This window comes from Aquarana catesbeiana, linkage group LG06 (genome assembly GCF_042186555.1).
Source record: "Aquarana catesbeiana isolate 2022-GZ linkage group LG06, ASM4218655v1, whole genome shotgun sequence".
NCBI lineage: Eukaryota > Metazoa > Chordata > Amphibia > Anura > Ranidae > Aquarana > Aquarana catesbeiana.
The window spans coordinates 80,483,498-80,496,442 of record NC_133329.1 but is presented as its reverse complement, the minus strand read 5'-3'; the positions used below and the strand labels follow the sequence as shown (position 1 = coordinate 80,496,442).

The window sequence follows — 12,945 nt, the reverse complement described above, 5'->3', positions numbered from 1 at the left end:
CCAGAAGTACCGACTTCCTTTCCTGCCTGATCCTGCGAAGGAGTCGTGGTAGTAGCAGAATAGGCGGGAATGCGTAAATCAGTGAGAACCGATGCCACGGAATCACCAACGCATCCGTCCCGCATGCAAGAGGATCTTTTGTCCTTGCCACAAATCTGTCTATCTTTTTGTTGAATCGGGATGCAAAGAGATCTACATCTGGAACCCCCCATCTTTGGCATATGGCCCAAAAGACATCGGGATGCAGAGACCATTCCCCTGGAAGTAACTGCTGGCGACTTAGATAGTCCGCCTGCCAATTCTCTATTCCCGGGATGAAAACTGCCGATATGCATGGCACATGCATCTCTGCCCAGACTAAGATCTGGTTCACCTCTTTTTGAGCAGCTCGGCTCCGGGTGCCTCCCTGATGATTGACATAAGCCACTGCTGTGGCATTGTCGGACTGGATCCTGACCGGACAACCCTGTAGCCTGATAGTCCAGGCTTTTAGAGCTAGATGTATCGCCCGGATCTCCAGAATGTTGATGGGTAAGGTCCTCTCTGTCTTGGACCATACCCCTTGGACCGCAGCCTGTTCCAGAACTGCTCCCCAACCTGACAGACTGGCATCTGTTGTTACCACCGTCCAGGTAACCGGTAGAAAGGATTTCCCCTTCTGCAGGTTTTCGGGTATGAGCCACCAATTGAGGCTCTGACGCACCGCATGCGACAGGTGCATCGGAAAGTCTAATGCCTGAACTTTCTTGTTCCAGGTCGACAGAATACTGTGTTGCAGCATTCTTGAGTGAAACTGAGCATAGGGAACTGCTTCGAATGAAGACACCATCTTCCCTAGTAGCCTCATACAAAGGCGGACTGAGGGACCCTTCTTGGTCCTTACTGTCAGAATCAGCTCTCTCAAAGCAGTGATCTTTGCCTGGGGTAGAAATATTTTCTCCTGGCTTGTATGTATAATCAGACCTAAATATTCCAGTCTTCTTACTGGTTTTAGGAAAGACTTTTCTAAGTTGAGGATCCAACCCAGGTGTTCTAGATACCTGACCGTGGTCCTCAAGTTTCCATTCAAAGAGGCTACCGACCGGTCTATCAAGAGCAGGTCGTCTAGGTATGCTATGACAGCTATACCCTGAGCCCTTAATCTGGCCAGAGGAGGAGCCAAGATCTTTGTGAACACTCGAGGTGCAGTGGCTATCCCAAAGCGCAGAGCCATAAACTGGAAATGGCGCCCTCCTACCTCGAAGCGCAGAAACTTCTGATGAGCAGGAAAAATGGGCACATGCAGATATGCATCTCTGATGTCTATTGATGCCAGAAATTCTCCTCCCTGCAGGGTGGGAACTACTGTTCGAATTGATTCCATGCAGAAGGATTGAATCCTTAGGAATCGGTTCAGATCCCTTAAGTCCAAAATGGGCCTGACATCCCCATTTGGCTTTTGGACCGTAAAAAGGTTGGCATAGAAGCCCAATCCCTAGTCCTTTGCAGGAACTATCATAATGACCTCCTGCGACAAAAGTCGCTCTAACGCTAGAAGGAGCGACTGCTTCTTCTCTGGGTCTCTGGGAACATTTGATCTGAGGAACCGAGGAGAAGGGAATTCCTGAAACTCCAGCTTGTACCCTAAGGTTACCGTGGAGACTACCCATCTGTCCTGGAAGTCCTCCTGCCAGAGCTCTGAGAATTGTCGCAGTCTTCCCCCCACTCGAGTGAGCGGGGGCGCCCCCTCATGCAGAGGTCTTAGTGTTTTGCCTAGTAGGCTTCTTTCCCCAGGACTTCTTTTGTCCCTGGGGTTGACTCTTGTCTCTGGACCCCGATGGAGGCGGCCGTCGAGACTGCCTGGAGGCTGAAGCCCCCGGCGCTGGGGAAAGAGTCCGTTTGAAAGAGGGACGCTTACTCTTCTTTTTGACAGGTAAGAGAGTGCTTTTCCCACAAGAGATTCTCTTGATATAGTTATCCAAGTCCTCTCCAAACAACCTTGCACCACGAAATGGAAACCCAGCCAGTAGCTTCTTACATGGTGCTTCGGCTGACCAATTTTTCAACCATAGGATTCTACGTATATGCACCAACCCCAGTGAAAGACGGGAGGTTTGCACGATAGAATCTCTAATGGCGTCAACCACAAAGCATAAGGCCGCTGGAAGGTTAGCAAATCCCTGGGCCTGCTGTTCAGGTAATACTTTGATGACCTGCTTAACATGGTCTCTTAAGTATTGACAGACTCCAATCGCTGCTATTGCAGGTTGGGCCACTGATCCTGCTAAGGAGAAAACATCCTTCAATAGGGATTCCATCCTTTTATCTACAGGATCCCTGAGCATCTGAGCATTGTCTACAGGACAAGTCAGGCTATTATTTATTGAGGAAATGGCGGCATCAATAGCCGGAATTCCCCACATTTTAATAAACTTTTCTTCCAACGGATAAAGTGTTGAAAACTTTCTCGGCGGAAAAAAACGTTTGTCTGGGTGATCCCACTCAGAATAAATAAGCTTTTCAAGTAAAGTATGAACAGGAAAAGCATGTGCTGCTTGGAAAGGTTTCAGTGACCCCAAAGCAGAAGAGGATTCTTTAGCAGTTTCAGGTATGGGCAACTTAAATGTGGAGCGGACCAATCCAGTGAGGATCTGCACTAAGACTTTCTCCTCTTGGGAAGTCGCAGAGGGTCCCTCTCCACCTGAATCCTCCGAAGAGGAATCATCCATCCCATCCCGATCCTCTGAAAGGGATTCATCTCCTTTATCCCAGAGCTCCTCTGTCTGAGGGTCTTGGGGAACAGAGGAAAGCCTAGTGCGTTTTCTCCCACTGAGTGAAGACGTAATCACGGCCATTAATCTTTCCTCTAGACCATTAATGGTTGAGGAAAAAACCTCTTGTGTAATATATACAGGGGCTGAAGTGCCAGAAGCAGGTGTAGCCCCTGACCCCAATGGCTCTCCCTGGCTAGCCGTCCCTGGCCCATCTTTAGGGGGGGAGGATGCTGCCGACAGGGGGCCCTCAGAACCTGAACGAGATCCCCTAGTGTCTCTGGTTCCTGGGGTGCTTGAACCTCTTCTACCCATAGTGCAAAGCAACAAGGTGTGAGGTATACAAATGAACACTGTCCGCTGAGCGATGTAGTCTGGCTAAAAGCCTTGCTACCCAATGCTCAGTCTGGTGTTACTTCAGTAAATGCTGCCTAGGAGAATGCCTGTGTCCCACCTTACATGCGACCGTCAGCTCTGTGTCTCTCAGAAGGCTGAGTGCACCTGTACAGAGTGCCTTTAATAGCCTGCAGCTGGCCTGAGTGGGAGTCTAAACACTCTGTGCTGACATCCCGCCCCCTCCTCTACCGCCCCCCCCCCCTCGAGTTTTGAAAAAAACGAGCGCTTCCCACACTGCCGACTCTCCTGTCATGCTCTGGAGAAAAGGCTGGGGATGGGGGGGGGGGGGGAGGGAGACTGGTAACAAGATTTGCCTGAACGGCTATCTTCAGAGATGGTGGCCATTAGGCCACAGAGCCAGGGTGGTATAACCACTTTCTAGACCCCTGTGGCCCCTCTCTAGCCTGGGGGGGAACATTCAAACATGAGAAATCCCCCCATCCACCTTACCTGCTTGCAGCCTGCTTGATACGTTGGGACATACACAGCGATTACAACACCTGAGACAGACATTCAGCATGTGTAGGTTTGTGCTCTTGGCAGCCCCCGGTGGTCACAATAGGCATAGCATGCATTTACCTTAAAGGAGAAAAGCCACTAGAACTCAAAAATTCAGTGGAATCTCCTCTTACCTTATCCAGCCGCAGGGTGCTGTTTACACAGACCCAATCTTCACCTCTCAGAGACTGGGGCCCCCATCAGTAGGGGGATCCAACAGTTCTGGGACTGTAAAGCACCTCGCCAGAAATTAGGAAGTTTAAAGCCATTTTCTGATCTGCGGGGTCCAGCTCTCTAAAAAGAGAAGCATTACGGGTAAAACCTCGTTTCTTCGGACACGAGGCCCGGGTACCATTCAATTCGGCCATGAAAAGACACTTTGAATGGATCCGGTTCGCCTGGCTTGCCCCAGTATAGGATCTTAGGATATTCCCTTTGGAGCTCAGCACAGGACATCTTTACACGTCCATCACCTAAGACACTGGCGTAAAAACTGAGGTATCCCTGCAAGGGGGAGGGATTATATAGGGGGTTGAACTTCCTGATAGGGTGTGCCAGTGTCCAATCACCAGTGATACCTATATAACCCATCAGTAATTACTGTGGCTCTGTGTCCCGTGATGTTCGAGAAAGAAAAATAAATAATTCAAAAAACCACCACACAGCTACAGCTGCCTGTAATGACTAGACTCAGAGTTCCCAATGACTAAGGCTGGACAGCAGTCTTGGTAAGCCTTGTATTCTAGGTACTTCATATCATTAACAACTTACCAGGGGAAGGTAGTTCCAGCATGCTTCGTCCACTACCATGAAACCCAGCAACATCTGGGGCCTCTTGGTTCCTGGAACCACCCATCAAGAACGACAGAGGATTGAAGGAGAGACAGAGGAAGACAAAGACACAGAGCGCCATGCGAGAGCGGTCCAACATCCCTGTACCAGGAGGAGATGGGAGTTCCTGCTTGACTTGCACCTGGGGTGGGGGGGGGGGGGGGGGTGGATAAATACATGTATACATGGTTAAGAGAATCAATTGGAGGAAAAAAAAAAAAAAAGCCTTGCTTGATATAAATAAATTAGCAAAAAATTGCAATACCCAAGACAACCCAAACACACCAAGTTCAGCTTCTCTTGAAACATGTCTTCGAGCACAAATGACATGGTAGCATACAAACCATCCCTGCCCAGGGACTGCCCCTTCTTAACGTGTTTCACCGCAACAGGTTTGTGAACCATACATCAGCGGTTCACATATGTTGTGGTGAGCTACAATGCAAGCATTCTGCGGTTCCTTGTGTAGCATGGCAATGAGCACACTGCAAGGCATCATACATTTTTACACAACACGTTGTAACAAGCCGCAGTTACTGCAATACATTCAGTATAAGAAGGGCCCCCAAGATGAGGAGCGAGGTCCAGCAACTGACAGCAAGAAAAGTAAACTGCAGAAATGTATCATCTGATTTGCTGAAAATGTCACGGCTCTATGGACGGGCCCATTCGTGTTCAGGATACAAGTTTGTCTATATTGTTAAAAGGGTCCCAGAAGCGGACAATGCAGATCATTATGAATGCTGGAATGTTGGTAGTCTATTGAAGAATGTAAACAATGCATGTGAATGAATATACTATCAAGCTGAAAGTACAGATGTGGGTGGAGGAGTGGGAATGTGTACAGCTTGTAAGGAGAATTTTCAGCAAGTATTTAAGTTGTGCTGTTTTTTTTTGTTGTGATTGGAGAACCATTTTTTTTCCACGGTTCAACATTTATACACAATTTTTGAGTCTTTGTATATAGAGCACTAGGATGAGGCCAGACACCTCCAATGAGCTTTAGGCAGATATTAATGCAGCTCTGTATCCCACCATTAAAAAAATTATTTTTGTTAAATGCAAGTAGTAGTAGTAAAAAAAAAAAAAAAAAAAAAAAAAAAAAAAGTGTGATATCAAGTCAAAATTTATTTCAAAATTTTGCTTGCCTTGCAAAATGCTCTCAAACCAAGGTGTGTGTGTGTGTGTGTTATATATATATATATATATATATATATATATATATATATATATATAACACACACACACCTTGGTTTGAGAGCATTTTGCAAGGCAAGCAAAATTTTGAAATAAATTTTGACTTGATATACAAGTAGCGTCATGTCACAACTGAGTGTAAAAGAGAAGAGAGGCACCTCTAAGTGTAGCAATATGGTTACATTTAATGAAGGTACAACATTTAGCAACTCATATGGTTGATGATTAAAAGAGGCACATGTAAGTATGCAGGCATCCGGGGTAAAGATGTCCACATAGACCGTCCCCCGCACCGCCATCAACGTTGTCCCTTCCAACGCTGCTCTCCACAAGCGGTTCAATCCACACACTTTCAGATTGCTCTACTGCAGGGTAGTCTCCCTGGTCACGATTTCAGACTGACAGCGGTGAGAGCTGGTGGATGGTCTATGTGGAAAACTTTACCCCGGATGCCTGCATACTTTGAGTTTACATTATTCTTATGGGGAAATTCGCTTTGATATATATGAGTGCTTTGGATTACAAGCTTGTTTCTGGAATTAATTATGCTCGCAATGCAAGGTTTCTCTCTCGCTCTCTCAAAATTTGGCCAGTCCCTACTCAACCAGCCAAATTTTGAGTCATCCATGGCAAGCTTCCCTCCCATGGCTCAGTTCTTAGAGCTAGACAAATGATGGGTCAAGAAGGTCTGCTGTGCGTTGCCACCAAGTAACACGTTGCTCCTTATACCTGGTTGATTTACACCTGCCAACTTGCAGTCCTAAAATAATCATTATAAAGGTATTCCACTCCTCCCTGAAAAAGTTGGGTGGCAGAAAAAAAAAAAAAACCCTAGGAAAAAAGGAGTAGGAGCTGGAGGAAGGATATCCTCAGAAATCTTCCAAAAGGTCCTTGCTTACAGCCCATGCTAAAGGAGCATGTTCACCTAGAGGGAGCCTAGGGATGCCTTCCTTGATATAACTACCGTGTTTGAAGAGGTCTGCAGGTGGTTAATAGAGGAAATGTGAGCTGGCTGATCAACTGAGGTTTCCAACAGAGCTCTCAGGGCACAGCAGGAGAAAGGAAAATGTGATGGTTTGTAAAAATTGCTTGTTTTGCTTTTGATGTAGTAAAAGGAGGCAAGGTATGTGATGAGGGGACTTATAACCAAAAAAAAATAAATTAATATGGTTTCCACTAATCGGAATACATTTATATGTAAAAAAACACACCACAAAATTGTAATTAAGTCACACCATCACTTAAAAGTAAAAAGTTCTGCTGATCCCCAGGTCATCATATTTGAAAGTTTTTTGGGGGGAGCAGGTACCTTTTTTTTGTTTTTTTTTTGACAGGTACCTGCTCCCACTTTTGCAATTCTCATCACGTCTTAGGAGGCTGCGGGACCAATCTAACAGCACAATCTTGCACATGTGCAGCCAGCTGCGAAACAGCAGGAAGTCACAGCCAAGATGATGGCAATGGAGATCCAAGGACTAGCGAAGAACCGGCCCGGCTGAAGGCCACGCTGTACTCCTGAGCTGGTAAGTGTTGGCTTCTTAAGGTCTGCAGCTACAGCATTTGTAGCTGCTGAATTTAAAGACTGGAGTACCTCTTAAAAAAAAAAAAAAAAAGGGAGGACTGGATTCCCTTTAAAAGCAGAACTCTAAAAAACCTTCAACAACCAACAACTAATACACTGTTAAAAGATAACAAACACAACTAGCTTTTGCTGCAATATTCAGCTTCTATCAAGGATCCCCCCCCACAGTACTTTTCTGCCACTCAGATGTCCTTTTGTCTGATGGTCAGCATCATTCAACCCACTTCCTCTGAGCCCAGCCTGTAACTGGACAGCGAAAGAAGCAGCAGCACAGCAATGAACTCATCTCTATCACTCTCTCCTCTCATCCTATCAGCATGCCACTTGTCAAGCACATGACTCCTTGTACTGCTTCTTCCTCTCACTCCAGCGCTATTGTACAAGGACTACTTGAAGCCGATACCAGTCCCCATCCAGGTACTTGCACTGCTTTAGTTAATAAATACATTATACTTGCCTAGAGTTCAGCTTTAAACACGTTTTCATAAATGGCATATACGAGTCAGATTAAGGTCCTTACCTTGGCTTCATCAGTGAAGGGGCTGTCTGGCTCGGAGTCACTATTACACTGGGAAAGTGGACTGCCAGTATGCGATGGGGATCCCACGTCCGAAGGAGGTGGTGTTAGGACATCCATCATCTCGGCTTTCACACTGTCCATATTAACCCCTGTACCCGCCACAATGTCTTTCAAAGTACCTATAAGGACAGAGGAGACACGGTGAAAAGAAATATCAAAGCACTGTACAGCTTCATTGAACCAGTCCAAATAATTCTTTGACAATCTGGACCATTTCTGATTGCTATCTGTATATGGGTGTGAAAAGATCTGATCAGAGCATGAAAACTGAGCAAAACAAACAGTCGATAGGAACAGCTGAAAAGAGGACTAAAAGATATACAAAAAAAAAAAATTCTGAAACCATCTGAATACTACAATGTGGTGAATTATGTACTGCCTGTATGAAAACCAACCAGGTCTATCACTCACCGAGATTGTCCACAGAAGCTAGCACTAATCGCCTACAAAAATGTATTGGTTTAACTATACAGAGGCAGCCAAAATGCATGAGAATTCCAACTGTCAGTCTGCTAAGAAGCGGCGACACCACTGAAAACAAAAGGCGTGGTCACTGTGCCTTCCGCTATAATGACAGCCTGTGGCTTGCCAACTATGCCAGCGCCAAGAGAATTAGAAAGCAGAAGAGAAGTCTTACTGTTTTTCTGGGCAGCCATTTTGAGCATGATGTTCTCTTGTTTTAGTTTGACGTTACTCTGCTGCAGATATCGAATATAGTCAATGGCCTTTTTCAAAATGGCTGACTTGTTCAGCTGTGGGAAAAAAAATAAAAATACATTACCTCACTTAAGAACCAACTGTCCCAAGTGTTCATTATCTAAATATATAGCATAGGAGAGTCATATGCCATATAAACAAAGAGGTTCCCCAGGTACAAATGTTGAAAATGCTGTAAAGAGGTGCCCCTATCCTTGCTTTTGAGCCCATGAGTAATGGTTTCCCATTGCTCCCATGTTCTCTACAGCTTATCGCTCCCTCTATATATGGAGAATTCATTTCAATGATTAAAGTGGTTCTAAAGCCTAAACATTTTTTTACCTTACTGCATTCAAGACTAGCCTTTCTCAACCTTTTCAAACACAGAGGAACCCTTGAAACTATTTTACGGTCTCAGGGAACCCTCATAATACATTAGTGAGATTGTCAGTGGGAAGAATTCCACCCACAGATAGCTAAAAAGATCAATGGGGGTCATTGGGACCTTATCTAAGGGGCAGAAATTGCTCATGGAACCCCTAGCAATCTCTGGAAGAACCCTAGGGTTTCATGGAATCCTGGTTGAGAAACCCTGATTAAGACTATACATGGATCTGCAGCGCAATTCAATAGGTAAACCTGTGAAAAGGCCCTCCCAAGGGCTGGGAAGCCCCTCAAATTGTTTGTTGCCAACCAATGGAACCGATTAGGAGGAATTTGACTGGTCCAGATACCTGCTACCGCATGCAGGTAGGAAGCCATTTTGGTTTTGAGGCACAGAGGTCATTCACAAAGACATCAAATTCTAGGGCTCACTCCAAGAAGGAGGCTGGCTTCTGTGGTAGCAGGTGCCATCTTGGAACTTTAACACTACTGATAAAACACCAAAAGATTTTAAAAAGGTTCAATCAACAGGATAGGTTTATTGGTACACTAATGTTTTGGTAGGGAGCAAGATAATCCAATTTCAATGGAAGAAAAAGAGCCCCTTTTCAGTATAACAAAAGGTCCAAGCCATGACCAAGACATCCTACTTATCCATCTTTGCTATTTTTCTTTTATCTATTTGAACAGGAGAAGATATACACTGCTTAAAAAAAATTAAAGGAACACTTTGAAAACACATCAGATCTCAATGGGGTAAAATATCATGCTGGCCCCTAATATAGAGAATCCCGGTTCAAAATGTTCCTATTTGACTGAATTGTAATCGCATATGTATTGATAAAAACAGGCTCACTGAGCCATGGTTGCATATGCTAAATTTAGGTTTTCTCAATAAAATGTTTATGCAAAAAAAAAAAAAAAAAAATCATGCTGGATATCTACTGATATGGACTGGGTAATGTTTTAGGAACGAAAGGATGCCACATAGTTTGATGGAAATGAAAATCATCAACCTACAGGAGGGCTGCATTCAAAGACACCCCAAAAATCAAAGTGAAGAAAAAAAAAATAATATTGATGCAGCAGGCTAGTCCATATTGCTGAAATTTCAACTCAAAAATGCTACTAATGAGACGGATGGTATCTTGGGGTTATTCCTCCCAGGTCTGGAGCAGGGTATCACTGAGCTCCTGAACAGACTGAGGTGCAACCTAATGGCGTCAAATGGACCAAAACATAATGTCCCAGAGGTGTTCTATTGGATTTTGGCCAGGCAACCATGGGGGCCATTTAATGGTATCAATTCCTTCATCCCCCTGGAACTGGCTGCATACTCTCGCCACAGGAGGCTGGGCATTGTCATGCACCAGGAGGAACCCAGGACCCACCAAACCAGCGTAGGGTCTGACAATGGATCCAAGGAATTCTGATACCCAATGGTAGTCAGGGTGCCATTGTCTAGCCTGTAGAGGTCTGTGTGTCCCTCCATGGATATGCCTCCCCAGACCATCACTGACCCACCACCAAATTGGTCATGATGAATGATATTATAGGCAGCATACTGTTCTCCACAGCTTCTCCAGACCCTTTCAGGTCTGTCACATGTGGTCAGGGTGAACCTGCTCTCATCGCTGAAAAGCGCAGGGCACAAGTGGCAGACTGGACAATTCTGGTGTTCAATGGCAAAATGCCAATCAAGCTCCACGGCACCGAGCAGTGAGCACAGGGCCCACTAGAGGACGTTGGGCCCTCAGACCACCCTAATGAAGTCGGTTTTTGATTGTTTGGTCAGACATTCACACCAGTGACCTGCTGGAGGTAATTTTGTAGGACTCTGGCAGTGCTCATCCTGTTCCTCCTTGCACAAAAGGAGCAGATATCAGTCCTGCTGATGGGTTAAGGACCTTCTACGGCCCTGTCCAGCTCTCTAAAGCCTCATACACACGATCAGACTTTTTACAAACTTTCCCGTGGATTTTTGTACAAAGGGCGTTGGCCATAAATGAATTACGCATACACACGGCAGGACTTTCAGCCAACTTTCACCAAATCACGTGGTTTTTCAGCTCTTTACCGCCACCCTTTGGTCAACTTCTGTATTGTCCGATTTTTTGCATTGGTTCTGAGCATGCGTGTTTGTACTTTGGACTAAAGTCCTATGGACTTGTGTACACACGATAGGATTTTACGCCATAGGTCTTTTGTTGCTGGAAAGTTTGTCTGTTTGCACAGCCAACATTTGTCCGAAAAAAACCCGAAAAAGATTGTCCGATGGAGCGTACACACGGTAAGATGTTGCCTTAAAACAGCTAATTTGCATGTTTGTTGTCAAAAAGTCCTATCGTGTGTATGGGCCTTTAGGGTAACTATCTCCTGGAATCTCCTCCATTCTCTTGAGACTGCTGGGAGACGCAGCAAACCTTCTGGCAATGGCACATATTGATGTGCCATCCTGGAGGAGTTGGACTGCTTGTGCAACCTCTATAGGGTCCAGGTATCACCTCATACTACCAGTAGTGACACTGACCCTAGCCAAATAAAAAACTAGTGAAAAAGAGTCAGAGAAGAGGAGTAGGGAAAACAAATGTAAATGGCCTCCACCTGTAAAACCATTCCTATTTTGGGGGTCATCTCATTGTTGCCCATCTAGTGCACCTGTTACCTTCATTAACACCAAAAGCAGCTGAAACTGATTAACAACCCCCCTCTGCTACATAACTGACCAGATCAATATCCCAGGAGTTTAATTGACTTGATGCTATACTCTGATTAAAAAGGTGTTCCTTTCATTTTTTTTGTGCAGTGTATAATAAGGTTCCTTTTCTGGTGCTTTACCTTGGCCTCTGTTCCCATCACAAGGTCCTTCATCTCAAGGATCTTGTCGTTGATGGAGGATCGATAGCGCTTCTCGATGGCGTTGTGCGCAGTACGTTTCTCTCCCTTGCTGTTCAACATGGCCATCTTTCCATTGGCATTTAGACGGTTGATAGGCAGCTTATCGGTATCCATCATGAACGGCACTGTGGTTAATATGGTCCCTCCACTTACCAAGGTCTAAGACAAAAAAAAAAAAAAAAAAATTAAATTAAATAAATTATTTATTCACACACAATTGACGGATAGTATTATTACATAATAGCAGGGCTGGACATAGCCCTGGAAAGTTTACAGTTGAAATATATATATATATCTATATCTATATCTATATCTATATCTATATCTATATAAATAAATAAATAAATAAAATGGTTCTACCCACCAAACTACTTGCTGCACAATATAGCTAGTGGAAGGATAACGCTATTTCGAGACTTCAGTTCTGTAGTTACTTGTGTAATGTTAGCAACTGAAGGTGGGCAACCTTATAGGGTCTGGCTGTCCTCTCCTCTACGCTGCCTAAGAAAGCTGCCCATGCTTATAAAGGGAAGAGAGCACATGGATGACCTGTTTGTCAATCCTGCTGCCCTTTTACTGTCCAATCACAGGCTTGGGCGGACTGCTGACCAAACGTTACCGTTTAACTGCAGTGCATAAAAGTGGGGGCACCGATCAGGATGTGGCCAAGAAATGTAATGCCGCGTACACACGGTCGGACTTTCCGAAGGGAAATGTTCGATGTGAGCTTGTTGTCTGGAAAGTCCAACCGTGTGTAGGCTCCAGCGAACATTTGTTGTCAGAATTTCCAGCCACAAATGTTTGAGAGCAGGTTCTCAAATTTTCCGCCAACTTCACTTTGTTGTCGGAAATTCCGATCGTGTGTACACAAGTCCGTCGCACAAAAGTTCACGCATGCTCGGAATCAAGCAGAAGGAGACGCACTGGCTATTGAACTTCCCTTTTCTCGGCTCCCCGTACGTGTTGTACGTCACCGCGTTCTCAGGGTCGGAATTTTGGGCCAACATTTGTGTGACCGTGTGTATGAAAGACAAGTTTGAGACCACGTCCTTCGGGGAAAAAAAATCCACGGTTTTGTTGGCGGAAATTTCGATTGTGTGTACGCGGCAAAAGACTTGTAGAACAGAGCTACA

General features: G+C 45.1%; 1 protein-coding gene across 1 annotated transcript in view; it reads right to left on the bottom strand.

Annotated features, from left to right (window-relative positions):
* SREBF1 (sterol regulatory element binding transcription factor 1) overlaps positions 1–11,971 on the bottom strand; it is a gene marked incomplete at its 5' end in the record, with an annotated part of 41,441 nt that extends 29,470 nt beyond the window's left edge. The window contains 4 exon segments of the mRNA XM_073636297.1: positions 4,416–4,617; positions 7,775–7,953; positions 8,472–8,586; positions 11,753–11,971. Of these exon segments, the coding sequence (XP_073492398.1) occupies positions 4,416–4,617; positions 7,775–7,953; positions 8,472–8,586; positions 11,753–11,971 (715 nt within the window).
* Between the last annotated feature and the right edge of the window lie 974 nt (positions 11,972–12,945).